Below are 18,852 nucleotides of genomic sequence, written 5' to 3' on the forward strand. Positions count from 1 at the left end.
ATATTTTATTCTTAAAAATTTTTACTTTTAGTATAATTTAAAAAAATATTGTCATCAATTTATTTTAATAGGGCAAGACAGCTTTCATTACACATCACCTTCGAAATTTTAGTCTATGGTATGTGTCCATTGTTTTTCTACAATGTTATTTTTCTGACTGCTGCTGGTGGACGAAAATTTTATCTCGCTGCGTCGAGTGTGGGTTTGTGCTAGTGTTCGTGTTCGATACAGTGATTTATTTGAAATAGATCACGAAGATGTCGTCACCGAGCGCTGGGAAACGTCGGATGGACACGGACGTCATAAAACTGTATCCTTTGTTATCTTCCATACAAAGCAGTCACTGCGTTGGGCCTCCATGTAAATAAGTAGGTAGCTGAAGGGCCATCAGCTGATTGTCACGATTCAATACAAAATCGATATAGGCTATTTGTGTATTAATGTTAAACTGAATAAACGTTACCGTTATCCATTGAAATCATTTACGATAGTTATATTTTTATTTTAGAAATATGTTTTGAAGGGCTTATCATCTATGGCGCTTTGTGTGGGTCCATAAGTCTATATATGTATATAGCAGGTAGATAAAGTACGATACGTTAGCGAACGGTGTTCTTCCGTGTATTTAGATTGTAATATTTCGTAATATGTATGTAGGCCACGGTCTTGATTGCGCATTTTTTTCACTGTTGCTATTAACTTTAATGGAGTATACGTTAATTTTTCCGAGAGAATAAACTATTGATATGATATAATAATCGATAGCTAGCTTTTATTTGTTTTTTTTTTTTAATACTACAATGCATAGATTAATTATGATAATTGTTCTATTGTTTATGTATTTATGACGTCATGTCGACAGAAAAAAAATACGACAATTACGTGAAATAAATATTCAATTTGTAGGAGACAAAATAAAGTTCATGGTGGTTTTGGTATCCTGCCAAAATACTAGTATCTTCACAAGACACAAATAGCTAAGCATCATAATTCAAATAATAGATAAACAAATGTTATAATATTAATTAATTGTCTATACTATCTAGAATATATATCCATCTAGAGCTAGTGTAATCTATATTTTTTAATGGTATCTTGTCTTAAAGAACACTTAGTAAAACATCAATAAAATGCATTCTTAATTCAAAAAAATATTTTTTTTTTTTTTTATAACTTAAATATTATGATTATGTTAATAGTTAGATAATTCTAGAATGTAGACAACCATTGTATATATGTATGACTCATATATATATATATTTGTATAGGAAGTGTGAAAATATATTATTTGCACTTAAATAGTTGAAAACATGTAGGTAATCAGACTTGTTTTTGAAATATCTAGATTGATACTATTTTCTCCTACTTTCTACATACTTTATGGTATATAAACATTAAAAACACTGTTGAGTTGTACACAATCTTTAAATTAAAACTGTAAGAAATTAAAATACAGTTTACTTTCTTAGGCATGGGAATAAAGGGTATAGCAATATTCTTTATTTTTATTAACTAATTTAACATGCCTGTTAAATTAGTTTAGTTACCACCACCACAGAATTGGCTGCAATTAACCTATATACTGAATTATATAGTCCTTTGTTTATAACAAGAAGATAAATAAGGTTTATAAATATATACACAAATGTGACAAAGATTTTAAATTGTGATGGTCATTGAGAGCTAGATTTCTTATCTCCAAATATTGATGCTCTTAAAATATTTATTTTAGTTCCATTTTTATTTTAAATAATTATTTAGTAAATAAGTTTATATATTAAATAAAAAAGCATGCAAAAGCATTAATTGTAGCTAGATGAAATTGCCTTTGCTTTAGATCTCGTGTATAAATATTTCCAAATTCAAATTGAATGTGATTTATACAAATAGCTAAAACATTTCAATATCTTTTATAGTAGTAGTTTTTTTTTTGTTATATGTTATATTGCGAGTTTTACTCATAGAATTTGTACTTTTATAGGCTATATAATTTCCCACAGCTTGTCAACTCATTGTATATTGATAAGACATCTTATCATAACTCATATTGATATTATTACATTTAAATTATGAAATTACATTGATAGATCTAAACATGTGAATGTATTTGTTTGTTTTACATATGATAATATCCACAGACATCTTGTCTGAGTCTTCGGTGTCTTTTTATTATTTTAATTGATTTTATTTTTGACTTGCTTGCATGCTAATATTCATATATGTATGTATTTTCGTAAATGATGTTCAATAATAATAATTTATCCTAGATAATATTACAAATGCGAAGTGAGTTTGTTTATGTGTTTGTTTTTTGAACTTTTATGTCATACAGAATATAGACAAGGGATGTAATGTAGTGTACCTAACACCTGCAAATCCCGCACCCCCTTGACTACACTAGTTTTAAATTTTAATATTTCTACTATTACTAAGATATATATTTGGTGATAGGGCTTTGTTCCTGTCTGGGTAGGTACCAACCACTCATCATATACTCTACCGCCAAGCAGCAATACTTATTCTGGTTATTGGACTGGTTTGAAGGATGATTGAGTCGGTGTAACTACAAGCACAAGGGACATAACATCTCAGTTCCCAAGGTTTAAGGAACATTTGTGATGCAAGGAATGGTTAATTTTTCTTACATCTCCAATGTCTTTGGTGGGGACCAATTAATTGTCTGTGATAATTTTGAATATTCTTGTAATAATGAATTCCTTACAATAATTAAATCAGTATCGAAAGTAAACATGAGGTAACGATACTCGGGGGTCTGAACGAGTTCTGCGTGAAATTCTTCGGACCTCCTGGCAGTGAGTATAGCTTAATTATCTTGTTTATTTTACAAATTAATTTCGGCTAAATTATAATTCTATAATATTGTGTTTTTAACATATTTTTAATAAGACTGTTAACAAAATTGCCGATGTAAGGAAAATTTTACAGTCTTTTTATTTTCTTCGGCAACGCTGCAAAACCTATTTGTAGCATTTTGGGGAGCAATTGTACAACAATTTATAGAAATTGTTGTACAATTTCGTTAAATATGACAATTGTTTTGGGTTAAATTTATATTGCTTCTAATTGCTTCATATATTCCATATTGCTCAGTGTTGTTGAGTATTGAGATTTAAGTCAACTATATATTTCTATCTCGCTTGCACTTATCGACTCCGCTGCTTAACTATGTCTCGTTTTCGCGGGGAGAGCGAGAGAGGCGGCAGTGCTAGAACGATAGATTTTGAATTATCGTTTCCAAATGTGTCGTGTATAAAAGTATTACTTAGTTTATTGGAGTACTATATCGCTTAACATCGTTCTGAAAATCGCTTGACATTTTATTTCGTCCCAATCGACCATTATTAATGAGCAATTTTTATTGTCCGTGTAAGTGCACCTTTATGTTATAAATTTGAATTTAAAGTTGTAAATTGGTATCAAGTCTTAACTAATCATGAAATTCTGGATACACTTTCTCAGGGCTCATAGAGTACCTAACATTAGAACTATCTATGCGAAGCAAGAAGAATTTAGTTCTCCATAATAGTCAACCGATACTATCTCTATGCTTTTTATAATCTATATAATCTTTTATTTATGGCAAAATAAGTTTTATGTTTATTTGTTAATGTATTTACAATTTTATTTTGAATCGATTATCTTAATATTTATGGCGTCATTATAATAAAAAGTCAGTACAATAATCGGTGGAAAAACGCAACAGTCGCGGTCAGGGTTGATGTTATTTATTGTTCATATTGTCAGACTATATATTTGTGTTTTATTTGGCTTCGGATCCAACCTAGATTAGGGGATGACCTAATCATTTCAAAATATCTTCCTGAAGTATTATACGCAACTATGGGCCAATTCTACTAAATATAACGGTACCTTCCTGGTTCGACTTCAACAACCGCAATGGAATCTTTTTGTTAATTGAATGTAACGGTTAACCGGCAGTAGAATTCGCCCCAGGCTTATTGTTCTATATTAATATCCAACTGTTCCGTCTGATTTTACTGGTGGTAGACTTTAATGCTTACATGGGGTCGTAGCGTGATGTTAGATATACCATAACACTCCACAATTGACTGCCTCGTTGTTCTAAAGTAGCTAACTAGATAAGGTACGACAGTAGAACCTGAGGTCCTGAATTCAGACCCCAGGTCGGGCTGTTTGAAAAGTTATTGAATTTTTCTATCGAAATCTTCTCGGCAACAGCCCGGAGTGTAAAAGTATGAAATGTGTAGACTCCCTTGTCTCTGAAAGCACTTAAAGCTGTTGGTCTTAAGCCTTAACTCTTTTCGAATCGGTTTATGAAAGTGAGATTACAGAGATGGCATCTGTGTTTGCACACACACACTTGTGATCAGCCAAGTATGCAGGACATATTACAGCTAATAAGTCCTGCGTACTTGGATAGTCTCCCTTGAGATCGATTGGCTGGCGTGGACGGTTATTGAAAAGAGAGGAAGAGTTTAATTTATTTGGTGACCAACTTCAAAAACAGGAGGAGAACATAATTACTCTTATATATTAGATGTCCGTCATTCAATGCTTCAATTCTTTTTAGTTTGGGATCAAACTGTAAGTATACCCTTTACTTTGATCCTATTTAAATTTGATGAATATATGTTTTGTTACAATCGATAAAGATAAATTACAGAACCGTTTAAGTAGCTCTTCTATACCTTATCCAGTAGTAAGATAAGTTATATTTTAAAGTGGATAATAATAAAGCCACTATTTACACGTGGATGGAACCGCAGACGCAGTATTGAAAGTATCGGACAACTTAAATCGGCCGCATGGTATCGTAGAAAATATAACCGAACTACTGCTACTAGTAGGCGACTACCTGGAAGGGAAATAAAGGATGAAATAATATTGTTTGACCATGCAACTATATAATGGGTTGGTTGCTTGTACAGACTCCATTTTTATAGATTATTTATTTTATTGGTTTTGGTTAATTTTCTATTGTTCTTCTTCTTTTTCTTTGGAATGAAAATTCAAAAGTGGCTTACGTTAATAACGAATCTATAGAGAAACATAGTAGGTACATATAAGTTGTGCCCGCGACTTCGTACGCGTTTGAATTTAACAAAGAAGTTGTTTCAGTTCGCAGATTTTACTATAGCTTATTCTGAATTAGGCAGCTTTTGTTATGTTTAGTCGTTGGTGGGAACCCCAGGTGACGGCTTCGCGAGGGCTACGAGCGGTACTGGACAGTATTTGGACATTGCAGCGTGACTTTATTATTATTTCATATATAATTCTAAAATAAAAGTAGCCTAAGTTCCAGAGATTAGCCGGAACAAACAGACGGACAAAAAATATAAAAAATGTTATTTTAGTATATGTACCGTGTATACATACAAATGCATTTAGTTAAAAGCGGTCATATTACAAACAGACACTCCAATTTTATTATATGTAGAGATAGCTATAATCGATTTTTCCTTGTTGTTAGAGCTTCGCGGTAAGTACATCATTTAAAGCAATTCTTAGATTTTTTTGTCAATTTTAATATGTTTTAAATACCTAAATATAATTAGATACATTTTGTAAGTATCGTTTAAGCGATTTCTTTAATATTATAGATGATGATAATTAAATTATTATTAACCTTTTAACCTCTATCGTAATAGTTATCATAATTTCATTTGCAATTACAATATAAAGAAAATTATGACGCAATAAGTGTAGCAATTGGATGTACTCTATGGTCTATCTATGTTTAATTTTTTTTTTTCGACATACTTGCGCATTATTGTTTGTTAATATACAAAGGTATTAACTATTGTGCATTATTTTAATAGCTAATGAAACTTATTTTTTTATTTAATAATATTAAAAATACTAAAAATTATAAAAAAAAATGTATGTTTTTCTTTTGGTACGGTACAAATATTATTGTGATCAAAATTAATAATCTAAAATAAATATTAAATATCAAATCTCTTGTATTTGCTTTAAATTTGACTACCGTAGTACCCATAAAACCTTCGCCGATATTTAAATCATTATTACACGAATCCTTAATAAATACCATAGATTATTCGAGATCAATGATATCCTGCAGATCAATGTCAAAGTTGTTTATTTGTATATCTATGCTAAATTTCAAAGTATCATTAATTCATGTGATCACGCATGATGAACAAAAACAATCCAAGTAGGTACCGGTACTGCTGCGGTGCGGCAGCGGTCCTTAATATGACCTCTTTCAAAATAAACCTTCATCGTTGATTGGGATTTTGTCAAACAAAATAATATCAGTAGTAATTCCATAGCCTTAAGACAAATACTCAGATAATACGGTGAATATTAAAACGTTATTAAATCAAATCAATTAAATTATTATTAGGCTCATAAAATTATTGTTGATTAAATGTAAAGGTTACGCCGGTTCGGTAAGTAGACCCAGAAGCATTGGCAAAAAATTAAGTAGATATCATCATTATTATCCGCCTATGTTTGTCCACTGGACAAATGCACGTTATATAGCATGATCTTCGGCTTCGACGTGCCGAGATGGTCCAGTGTTTAGATGTAGGCAAGCATCACTGAACTTGCATGTGCTTATTTTGGTTTATAATGTGAGGAATTCTGCATGTGTCTAATTTTAATAAAATTCTGCCACCCATATCCACTAACATTAGAACGGTTCTATTAAAAAAGCTCCAAACCTTCTTCTCAATAGGGAGAGGAGGACTTAGCTCAAGATTGGGACATTTACAGGCTGTTTCTTTTCTTTTTCGGCTTTTTCTTTTTACCGTAAACAGCTATTTCTTGTAATCGTCACACCATCTAGCCTGAGAACGTCTTCTAAGTGTTTTTAAATAATCCGTTGATATTGATGGATACTATTTAAGAGCGTATGTTACATCTCGGCTCTGATCGATTGTGCTAATACATTAGTTACTGTTTCTAAATCCCGCAAAGACGATATTCATTCATGGACACGCAATACCACCTAAAATACCAGCGGTACCGTTCCCGTCTCTTTATCGGGATCGCATTTGCATGCTTTCGTGAACGCTGCTTTTCATTTGCGATCATGGTATTTCCCTAAATGAAAATAGACCGAAAGTGTAAGTAAAAATACATATTTAAATATTAAAGTAAAAATACATATTTACATATTAAAGTTACTGTTTTGATAATAGTTTTCAAACAGCAACTGAAGTAAAAAAGAGTATATACGCGTGAAAATGTGTCTACGTTGGTGTCTAAATTTTTTTGACAACTGATTCAGCGTCTTCGTCGACACTATTCCTGCGAAAATAACGGAGCATTCACAGGGCACTTAGTGCTTATATTATATTAGCTTGTAGAATATTGTGAAGTTACCGATGCATCTCCGTTATAAATAATCCAACCCGTGCACATGATTACAAAAACATCTGAAACCTTTTCAAATTTAATAAAGTTAAATAAGCGGGCGTAAATAATTCACGCTATCGACAGTTATCGTAACATAATAAGTATTCAATAATAAATCGTGTTATGGTATATTTTGCTTTATTTTTGGACATCACTAAGGCTTTTGATCATGTTGATCATAAAAGTTTACTACAGAAATTACATATTTATGGTGTAAGGAGTAATGTTTTAGACCTCACCAGATCATACATTTCAAATAGGAAATAGATGACTCAAAATAATAGTATTTGTTGTGCTACAGGGAAGCGTTCTGGGACCGCTGTTATTCTTAGTTCATAAAAGTTTTTTTAAAGTTTAAATGGCATATTAATGAGTCTTTAAGTAATATAATACAATATTGAAGTGCAACAATGTTTATAAAAACCTAGGTTAAAAAAGAGGAGGAAGTAAACTTGATATAGAAAAAGTCACTACAAAGTTCTTAGTTCAATACATAGATTGTAATCAAACATGGAAAACACCTATTGTCCTTATGTATAGGAGATTAAACCAATTTCCGAACCTTTTACTTAAATTATCCAACATTAATATATATAGAAACCAGAATAATGACGTATCATGATCATTTTGCATTATAAGTTATGCTTGACGATAAAACTTCGGTTTCGTGTTTGTTTGAAAGTACAGATAAAAAGAAAGAGATAGAGAGGGAAGCTTCGTAATCTAACGTTAATCGAATGTTGAAGAGGCATCAAATGAAATGTCATTTAAATTAAATAAATATTTAATAATAAAAAACCATTTGAAAGAAGAGACGAATGCAAAGTATATCCTACCAAAATAAATATACTAGATCATGAAACGGCTGATATGAATCATCGTGTAATCGCAATATCTGGTGTTATATCCAATAAAACACCACTAGATATAGAGACGCTTGGAAAGATTCCTCTATTGATAACTTAATAAGGAGATCTCTACTGATAAGACACCACTCAATTAATGAATTTATAAATGGTAACTTGACAAATGGAATATTTAGATAATATTATCATTTTTCTGACATGGTCATTGAGAACTCAACGATATAAGTCTGTTGTTTAATGACGTAATCTTTATAATTGTTTGAGATACTAACAAATCCATCTAACCCTTTATCACTTCTATTTCCGAAGCCATTGGGCTGATTTTGGGAGTAGACAAATGCGCGGGATAAATTATACATTTAATACAAGTGTACTCTATTCAATCGTTCTCATATTCCAATGGAAAAATCCGACCCGACCGGAATGAGCTCAGGTGCAGGACCAACGGCTTATCGTGCATTCCGTCACGGGAATCTATCCACTGCCTAATTACAGATTATACTGATTTGAATTTCTCTTTAACGTTGTTTTTTTAAAGCTAGCCACTAGATCAACGAGGCTGTTGGACTATATGAATATTGCAATAAATATCTATTCCCGGTAGTGTTAAGAAATTTTCTCTTATGTTAAATTATGACATATTTATCTAATTGATTCCAGCTCCGTACGAAGGTGGCGTGTGGCGCGTTCGCGTGCACTTGCCCGACCACTACCCTTTCAAGTCACCGTCCATCGGCTTTATGAACAAAGTCTACCACCCCAACATCGATGAAGTTTCCGGCACTGTATGTCTGGATGTCATCAACCAAGCTTGGACAGCTCTTTACGGTAAGATTAGTTAACGATCATACACACCTGCTTGGTCAACTGGGATCTTTGACCTCGGTTGTTGTAAGTTGCAGTAAGCTCAACAGATGTAGCCGTAGCTTAAAAGATAGAAATGTATTTCTTTCTTATTTTTATTATATTTGCGAAACAAACGAGCAAATATCTAATAGGTACCTTCTCCCACAGACAATAGCACTGATACTAGTATAAATTAAATTTTGACGCCTTTGGTAAATTTTTGACTATCAATAAGCAAGTGTAAACACTTCTATATTGAATAAAGATTTATAATTTTGATTTTTTTGATTTTGACTACAAAAGAAATAAAACAAACGAGTTAACTTTATTATCTTAGTGTGCGTGACGAAGATATATATAAATATATATATTGGACAACATCACATACATTACTCTGATCCCAATGTAAGTAGCTAAAGCACTTGTGCTATGGAAAATCAGAAGTAACGACGGTACCACAAACACCCAGACCCAAGACAACATAGAACACTAATGAACTTTTTCTACATTGACTCGGCCGAGAATCTAACCCGAGAACTCGGGTTGGAGTACCCATGAAAACCGGTGTATTCGACCACGGAGGTCGTCGGTGACAAAGAAATTCTGCTAAAATCTGCTAAAAATATTCGTTAAGTTATTGATGTTTATTGTGATTAGAAATTATAAGTTCAATCCTAATGTGATTATGACACTTACATTGTACAAATATATTGTTATTTATTTCAGATTTATCGAATATATTCGAGTCGTTCCTACCGCAGCTACTGACGTATCCGAACCCCATCGATCCTCTGAATGGTGACGCAGCCGCCATGTACCTCCATAAACCAGAGGAGTACAAAAAGAAGGTCTCGGGTAAGTCTGAGTAAACTTATACGGCTTTGCACGCAGTCCTTCCATTGGTATTTGGCAACGGGTATGGGCTGAGTGCAAAACCGTCTGGGTAAACATCAATTAGTCAATCGATCCCCAAACCTCCATAATTTCTGAGCTATGGCTTAAAAGGAAAATGACTTAATATAATTAAATGTATAGAGTTATAACGCATTTGCTTTTGAGAATCATAAATTTCAAGAGAATAGTTATTATATCACTGAATATTTAGACTAAAAGCGGAGGTGATCGCTTAGCAGTAGGTTGACTATATGGTCGTCTGTGTGTAAAATTAAAATCAGAGAATGGCTACATATATATAAGTTACTGACTAGAGTATGACCCTTAACCAATGAAATGTTCTAATTTTTAGTGATACATGGTCCCATACGGGATGAGATAACAACAATATTTGTTTTTGCTTCATATTGTACTGGTATTGATCTACTGGAGTCTCGAATAATGTTAGCGAGACCAAATAGACAACTAGAAACGCCAATAACGGGTCAGACGTGAGTAAGAGCGAGTCGGTCGGTCCGCAGACTACGTGCGGCGCTTCGCGACGGAGGAGGCGCTGCTGGAGAAGGACGCCATCACGGGCGCGGGCGCGGGCGCGCGCGCCAACGGCGCCGCGTCCGACACCGAGTCGTCCATGTCGGAGTTCAGCGACGACGAGGCGCACGACATGGAGTTATAACGAACTGTGCCGCGAGGTGCGTGTCGCGTGGCGTGCTAGGTGACCATCCGCCGATTGCATTTCGTTCGCTGCATCGAAATGGACTCGATCGATAGTTGTTTTTTTCTCAGCGTCTGTGTTGCTTGCGACGGGGGGGCGCCCTGGAATCTTTTGTCGTATCTCGGTCGTTTCGGACGTGATCGCGTGTCGAATGCCAAATTATCAGGTAGTTTTTTCGGTCAAGATCGTTTCTCCTCTATATGTGGTTGTGCGTAGTGTCTCGGTTTCTCGTGATCGATGTCGATGAAGCTCAGAGTCGAGATCCGTCTGTTGAATGTTTGTAACTTTGAACTTTGTGTGGAAATTTTAAAGTCTCAAATTGAAATCTATATACATATTGTGAAGTAATCTGTGATTAACGAAATATCCTTTCAATTGTAACGGGGCGCCCGATGTAAAAGGTTGTTTTACTACCTCAAACAGTATAATTTAAAAAAAAAAAGAAACTTAAAAGGAGACAATGTTTTCTTAATATCGTCTTTTTATAAACCTTGGACATATCTTTAGAAATGAGTTTATCGATTGTATTCATTTTTACCTTCTGACATTAGACCGATAAGTTTTAAAACTAAATTTTAGTTGTAATTGAATATTGATTAACGAGGTAGTAATATAATCTATGGTTAAAAAAAAAACAACACGTCACAGCAAGTATCCAATCGTACAGTGTGAAGCCAGTTATATATTATATAGTCTGTGTAATGTGTCCGCTGTCAAGTCGTTAATTTTCATTATTTGTATAATGTATGGACCACAATATGCCAATTTTAGGATTCTAGATCGAAAACTGCTCAGAAAGATGACATCGGACACAAAAGCGCTTTAAATTCTTCAATATAAATGTAATTTGTATTCTGAAATTGGTGTGTCAGAAAAGTTTACTCGATGAAATTGTTTATGGCTTGTCTATGAATTCAGACGCAAGTCATTATCCGAGAATAGACAAAAAAAATAATGTTAATCAAACCACCCTCCGTAATGCAACATTTTACCCGACTATTATTTAATTATTATATAAAAAAAAATTAAAACTAATCATAATTTGATACTTTCATGTTTAGATTTTTGATAAATAACAATAATTTAACTAACTTTAGATAAGATTTTTTGATTATATTATGTAATAAGCGATACTTACACTTCATATTAATCGAATATACAATGGATGTCTTAATAATTATTGTTAGTTCAAAAGGTCGTATGTTGATGTTTTTTAATCTATGATTGTGATCTTTTAAAAGTATCATCTGACATTGGTTACCAAAAGGAATTGTGGATATTACATTAAAGGTACAAGGGACATAGCATCTTAGCTCCCAAGGCATTGGTGTTGTAAGGAATGGTTAATTTTTCTTACAGCATCATTGTCTATGAACGGTGGTCCCCACTTACTATCAGGCCTACTTGCCCATCCGCTCAGTGGCTAAAATAGAAACATTTTTAGTTGATTGATCGATTGATCAGTTATACACTGATATGTCTCTTTTCCAATTTGACATTCAAAAGAAGTCTAACCAAAATTTAATGGTTTACCTTAAGCCGTAATTTCTTGGTAATAAATTTTCTAACCTCACATTTACATAAGATTTTTTGAACTCGCAGTAACAATATGACAATACTTTAATTTTCATATTACTCGGTTAAATTAAGAAGTCTTACCAATGTTTTATTTCTAATGAAACATTGTGAATCATTTGATTTAGAGATATTGTATAAATTACAAAATTATTAATGTTATAACTATTAAATATCCGTCTTTATATATAAGAATATATTAAATGTTTAAACATAGTCGGGTTTGTCTTGTTTGTCGACTTGGTTGATGACGTGTGTCTTGTAAGTTACGCTTAGTATTAGCGTTAATATGTTAAGAAAGGTGTTCAAATTGATGTTATTATCGATTCGAGTAGTTCGAAATGGGTTCGAGAGGAATACGATCGAAAATTTTTAGTAGGGTCTGTGTAATAGGAATACATTTATAATCTGTGTAATTCGAGAATGTGCATTGTCTATGCTTCAGAGCTATGGTCTCTATAATTCCTGATTAAGAAACTAAATGCTTATTATAAATAACTTCTCGAATTTTAAGATAACAATTATTGCTAATGAAATATTTTACACTATTTAACATTATACTGGCAGCACGACGGATGTGAGTGAGCATGGTAGATTTTTGTAAATATCTTTTTAATCTGTCCCCATAGCATAAACCAACTTAAATCGAAAAGCCCGTTGTCGGACTAAAGTCATCACTTTATATCTCATAGGTATTTAATAATTTTTTTTATTATAGTGTTAATTTTTAAATAAACGTGTCAATGTCTATATTCTCTGTCCGTCTCCCTCACACGTGACTACCATAGTGTAGTTTATTTTTCGAATGGCAACACTTTGAGATTTGACAGTGACAGTTATGTCTACAGTCTACTGATATTCATCTCGTACTGTGATCCGATATCCTTTCATCAATAAAGGAATATTTTCGTAAATTTGTCAATATAGAGGTTGAGAAATACAATTGTTAATGGTTCTTAGTGTAATTTTTGTTTTAATAGTACTCTGCTTTAGCACAATTTATATTCAATTTTCAATGTTGCCTTTTATATTGTTTGCAAAAAATATCAATTTTTGTTTAAACACCACGCCAACAGATGCTAAATCAAAAACAGTTGTTTTTTTTTCTTTAAAATATTGTACAAATTACTTTTTTCCGCAGCAAAATATGTACTAGCTACATCACTACGTATCGTTCTGTGTGATACCTCTTGTATGAAAAATTGAAGATAATGTTTTTAATTTGAAAGTAATGAAGAAATCTGTAACTGAAATACAATATTATACAAAGTGAAACTGGTTATAGCTTAAACTGAAAGCGATTGCAAATTCTTTGTTTTTTGTATTACGCTCGCTTGTTCGCACAGGTGTGGCCGTAACTTAAGATAATATCGCTTTCGCTTTTCACTCGGTCACGGTCTTATAGAAGGCGATGTTTGATGATATATTTTTCTAGCGCATATATTTGCCGGCTTTACCAAATACTTAGCATTTTTTTCTTTTTTTTTTTTATGTTTGATGACTCGTTAGGCAACAACGCTTTTTGTCCTGCCGATGAGTTTTGGACATGTTTGTAATGTTCTTTTTGATTTCGTATTTTATCGAATCAACTTAAAATAATCTTCTTCGCTGATAAATATTTCGATTTAAATTAATTCTGTGGTCTGGTGCTAGAAAGGTCAAAGGTTTTTGATTGAAACGTTAACCATCTTTTGCCATTTCATATCATATAATTTAATTATTTTTTTTACTAATATGGCATAAGCTTAACACCACTAATACCAACAATATTACACAAAAAGGCATATGTTATATAGAACAGCCAACTTCTGTTCACTGTTTCTATACTGATTATCAAAATTAAAGGTTATTGACATTGGCCCTTTTAGCACTAAGCTATAATTAATCGGAATGAACTTTTATGAGTTATCTGTCAAGAAGAACATTACAAAAACGAATATGACACAGATCTCTAAATATGACATTTTGCGATCCTAAAAGTGTTGCAATGGTCTTAATAGGTAAGTCTAGGTTACGTATAGAATATAACATGAAAAAAAAATTATATTAATAATATAGACATATATGTATCTTCGAAATGATAACTCAAGCCATAATAATATATTTTGGTATAAGGAGATAAAAAGTTAAATTTCTTAGTTGTATAGAAGTTGGGTTGATGGATGTCTTTTTTTTCTTCATTTTAAAGTTTTTGGTAGATACTTTCGAGCTTTCACGAATCCACCCAGCTTTCGGGTTCGATCCACATTTAGATTTCATCGCCCTGGTATTGAAGTATTTGTATGAATTCGAGGCGAAGATTTTCAAATGGACTTCCATTAAGACGTGTTTTACCTGTTGACTATTTTGTTTTTTTTATTGTTTATAAACGTCATTGTAATGTCAGGAATTTGAAAAAAGAACATTTGAAAATGTTGGCCGTAATAGCAAGCAATAGTGAAGCGATTCAATCATTTTCGTTGGGATTATTTCATCGATACACGTCGCGTCACTACTGTTCCTTGTCACTGATCCATGTTAAACTAATGTTAGCGTACCAAATTAATTTGATCGGATAAGAATTTCTATGGCCGCAGATGTGAAATCAGTTATACGTGTAACAATAAAAGTTTATAGTATATTTTTATTTCATTACATGTAATAAACTTACGTTATTTTGAAACTATATCTGTTGTTTTCTTTTCATTTCCTTATAATTTATATAATATAAATTTAATTTATCTGTTAATTACTTAAATAACTTACATTGTAATTTAATTATAAAAAAGCTTGAATGATCCAGTGGTTAGGACACGTGAATCATAGATCCTATCCAGATAAGGCGTTTTACGCGCCTTCAGCTCTACGGGAAACCTTTCTTAAACACTCTAGGCCTAAGACTGAGAGTTGACAAAATAGATTTTTTCATTTAATAAAAAAAAAAATGTTTAAAACCAATGAGAATCTTCTGTGACTGAAGGTAATAGTCGGATGATCTTGACTAAATATATCGGATTTCATGTACTTTCTATCATAATTTTAATGCCATGGCAACACATATGAAAATATTGACATGGTCCTAATTAATAGACTATAGAATAGTGTCGATGTCGCGATGGAGTATGAAAACTCGTGCAAGTTTGCGATTTGATAATGTTGCGATAAAATAAAAAACAATTTGATTTATTAGTATAATTTTATTAAAATAAACAAAAGGTTATTTATAGAGTTCACTTTAACACTGCCGAGGACATTTAAGTGTAACTGATCACTGGGGAAAAGGAATGTACAAATACAATCTACCTGCTTTGTAATGTTCGTTAGAACAATGATATTCGCCTATATAAAGCTCAAGATCGTCCTAGCATACTAATTATCGTTCAAGGTGTATCTAGATAGATATAAATAAGGGGTGTAGCCTATTCCAATCGAGATAGAATAAATATAAACAAACTAGGTTGTTAAAGCGATTGGATAATAGATCGGCTATAATATCGACGGTTTACGGGCTATTTGTATTATGGGACATTTTGGACGCTTCATAGGAGTTCTGAGAGAGGATATTTAGCTAGTTTTAGGTATTTGTCAATTTAGGTCAAGTTGTAATAAGACTGTATGGAATCGTTCAACTTCAATTTAAAATAAATAATCCCCAAGTTGGCATCACTGCAAATACAAATGTGCACAGAACTATTGACATAAGTTACCATCTAGATGAGTACAGAATACTTAATTCCCAGTTTACATTTCAGAAATTATTTTTTAAATTAAAAGAAAGACATTAAATATTTAAGAAGGCACTTTATTTATTTCTTTTAACATATTCGAAATATCCTGTAATTAATTATACTGTTCCACAAAAGCATAAACAAATTTCTGTAAATTATATTAAAAAAAAAAAACACTATTTATTTTAATTATGTGGATGTTGTTTTTTAAAATTTAATTTGATTCTTATAATATACATACTTTAACAGGCTGTTAATTTCCCACTGATGGGTTAAGGGCTCCTCTCCCTTTGAGGAGAAGTTTTGGAGCATATTCCACCACACTGTTCCAATGCAGGTTGGTGGAATAATATTATAATATAGTTTCAATCAATTCAATTCAACAATGAAAATTTATGGCTTACTTGTTCTTATTTTAGCAAGTTTGATGATAATAAGAATGTAAGATAGTAATAAGAATAGGATACAGGATACATTGAGTTGAACATATTGTTAGTAAATTAAATCCATACTTCATCTCTATTCAAAGCTCTTTTCATAGCTTAGGTTAGAGGGCCCCCAGAGCTCAGGGGCCCTGGTGCACTGCAACTGGCCCTACGATAGCTACGCCACTTTGATGATCTTATAATCTAGATTTTTTTTTAACTTTTGGTATCCATACCTCTTATAAATACAAAAGTAAACCTTTAAAAACAGAATTCAATTAGACATTATGCAAAAAGATTGTTCAACAACCTCTTTGTTGAATATAAAAATAACTTTGCCTATCAAGATATGATTTTGCTTTTAATGACAAAGGATTACAATATACGAGTTTACTTAAAAAAAGTCAGTGTAGTTTAATAATTCTCTGTTGGTTTTGATCCCGACCAGCTGACTATCCGTTTGTCACACCAAACATATTCACCTTTGACTGAATCGGCAGCATCCAAAGCTAGAAACAATGGAGCCTGTGCACCTTCGTCTATAGACAATGGGCCTTTATGAGATGACATATCGGTGTCCACATAGCCAGGATGTACAGCATTCACTTTGATATCTGAAAATTAAGTGAAAAATGATAATTTTTCCTGTACTGGAACTTTCTTTACTTTCAACCCAAATTTCAAATGAGCCATAGCATTACATTAACAGCCTGTAAATTTCCCACTGCTGGGCTAAGGCCTCCTCTCCCTTTGAGGAGAAGGTTTGAAGCATATTCCACTGTTCTGCTCCAATGCGGGTTGGTGGATTCACATGTGGCAGAATTTCATTGAAATTAGACACATGCAGGTTTCCCCACGATGGTTTTCTTCACCGCCGAGCACGAGATAATTTATAAACACAAATTAAGCACATGAATTCAGTAGTGCTTGCCTGGTTTGAACCCACATCCATCGGTTAAGATGCATGTGTTTCTAACCACTGGGCCATCACAGCTGGGCCAACCAGTGAGCTATAAAACTTAAATAAATTTTATTATATACAAGCAGAGACCTACTGTTGAACCCACATTAGATTATGTTTGTTTCACATATGTTATGAGAAAAAACAAGTGTATACTCTTCATGATTTTTCTTAAATAAAAACTACTATGAATATTCACCTTTATCATTAAGAAGCCTCTGTTGTATCTTAGTCAATGCTGTCAATCCAACCTTTGATACAACATATGATGAATTTCCCCATTCGGCTGCATGAGTGCCTTGTTTAGCTGCCTCTACATACTGACGCATTAGGTCTGATAGCTCTGGTATAGTCAAATTAGGGTCTTGGAATCGTTGCCTTAGTTTTTCGCTAGGAATACAGCTTAAATGACCACATGAACTAGAAATATTCACAACTCTAGCTCCATTGCGAAGTAATGGAAACAATATTTCGCAAATAGAAACAACTGAGAAGTAATTGACTCTCAGAGTTTCTTCAGCCTGCACTGCTACTGGGTCTGGGGCGTTGCTTTTAAAAGCAATTGCAGCATTATTAACTAAAATATCTATGTTACCATACTTTGTCTTCACATAATCACGAAAAACTGTAACACTTTTAGGATCTGTGATGTCGAGTTGATGGTAGTTTGGGTTTAGTCCTTCTTTCTGAAGAGCGGCGACGGCTTCAGCGCCGCGTTTTTCGTCTCGCGATGTCAGGTAAACAATGCCTTCGAAACGTTTGCAAAGACCTCGAACTATCGCAAAACCGATCCCTTTGTTCGCTCCGGTAACGACAGCTATTTTTGAACTCATTTTCAATATTATATTAATGGAAACGAAAATAAATCTGTCCTATCTTGTGTATAATATAAAAGATTAATTTGGTTATGATAAATTATAGTTATCTAAAGTGTCTGTAACATAAACATCAGAGATAATATTACCCAGAGTATATAAACTTCATAAGGAAGCGGCAAGCGCCTTTATTTAAAATATCCGATAACGTATCTGTAAATATGAAAATTTAAACATATGTGACAGTGACACAAGTAATTGCTGTCTCACTTGACAATTGAAAATTGGTGTTGACATAATTTTAAAACTTTCGTCTTAACAGATGTATATAAAGATATTTTAAAATAGATTATACTCGATAAGTGTTGTTTTATATTCAACAATATGAAAAGGTAAGCTAACAATCACATATTTATGTCTATAAAATGGCAGCAAGAGCAATTAAATGTTTGTAAATTATTTTTTAATTGAGAACAGATACATTTGAGATCAGATTGTTGTAATAAATTTAATTTTGATTTAGGTGCTGTGTCTGATATATATATATATATATATAAGGGTGTGTTCACAATTTCAGATAACTCTTAAAAAAAAACGGCTTGGATTATGAAATTAAATATATTTTTTCTTTTTCCTTACCTTTTTATATTTAGGTGCGA

The 18,852-nt window shown here is 32.6% G+C and overlaps 2 protein-coding genes across 2 annotated transcripts; one reads left to right on the forward strand and one right to left on the reverse strand.

Moving 5' to 3' along the window:
• The first annotated feature begins 114 nt into the window (after positions 1 to 114).
• LOC125073799 (ubiquitin-conjugating enzyme E2 H) lies at positions 115 to 14,950 on the forward strand. Its single transcript, XM_047684851.1, has 5 exons — positions 115 to 310; positions 2,737 to 2,813; positions 8,916 to 9,083; positions 9,828 to 9,956; positions 10,517 to 14,950. Exons 1-5 carry the CDS (start codon positions 258 to 260, stop codon positions 10,669 to 10,671), a joined length of 582 nt encoding a protein of 193 aa, XP_047540807.1. The 5' UTR covers positions 115 to 257; the 3' UTR covers positions 10,672 to 14,950.
• A 1,607-nt stretch (positions 14,951 to 16,557) lies between these two features.
• LOC125073720 (carbonyl reductase [NADPH] 1-like) lies at positions 16,558 to 18,433 on the reverse strand. Its single transcript, XM_047684708.1, has 2 exons — positions 17,578 to 18,433; positions 16,558 to 17,031 (listed from the first exon to the last, which is right to left on the reverse strand). Exons 1-2 carry the CDS (start codon positions 18,209 to 18,211, stop codon positions 16,832 to 16,834), a joined length of 834 nt encoding a protein of 277 aa, XP_047540664.1. The 5' UTR covers positions 18,212 to 18,433; the 3' UTR covers positions 16,558 to 16,831.
• Positions 18,434 to 18,852: the final 419 nt, after the last annotated feature.

This window comes from Vanessa atalanta, chromosome 25 (assembly GCF_905147765.1).
Source record: "Vanessa atalanta chromosome 25, ilVanAtal1.2, whole genome shotgun sequence".
In the NCBI taxonomy this organism is placed as follows: Eukaryota; Metazoa; Arthropoda; class Insecta; order Lepidoptera; family Nymphalidae; genus Vanessa; species Vanessa atalanta.

Bases quoted from the DNA above. Each gene is read 5' to 3' on its own strand.
- LOC125073799 (XM_047684851.1), top strand. From the start codon at position 258: ATGTCGTCACCGAGCGCTGGGAAACGTCGGATGGACACGGACGTCATA. The intron at 311-2,736 runs GTATCCTTTGTT...TAATTAAATCAG, and splicing joins GACACGGACGTCATAAAACT to TATCGAAAGTAAACATGAGG. The intron at 2,814-8,915 runs GTGAGTATAGCT...AATTGATTCCAG, and splicing joins ATTCTTCGGACCTCCTGGCA to CTCCGTACGAAGGTGGCGTG.
- LOC125073720 (XM_047684708.1), bottom strand. From the start codon at position 18,211: ATGAGTTCAAAAATAGCTGTCGTTACCGGAGCGAACAAAGGGATCGGT. The intron at 17,032-17,577 runs GTGAATATTCAT...CTTAATTTTCAG, and splicing joins GAGGCTTCTTAATGATAAAG to ATATCAAAGTGAATGCTGTA.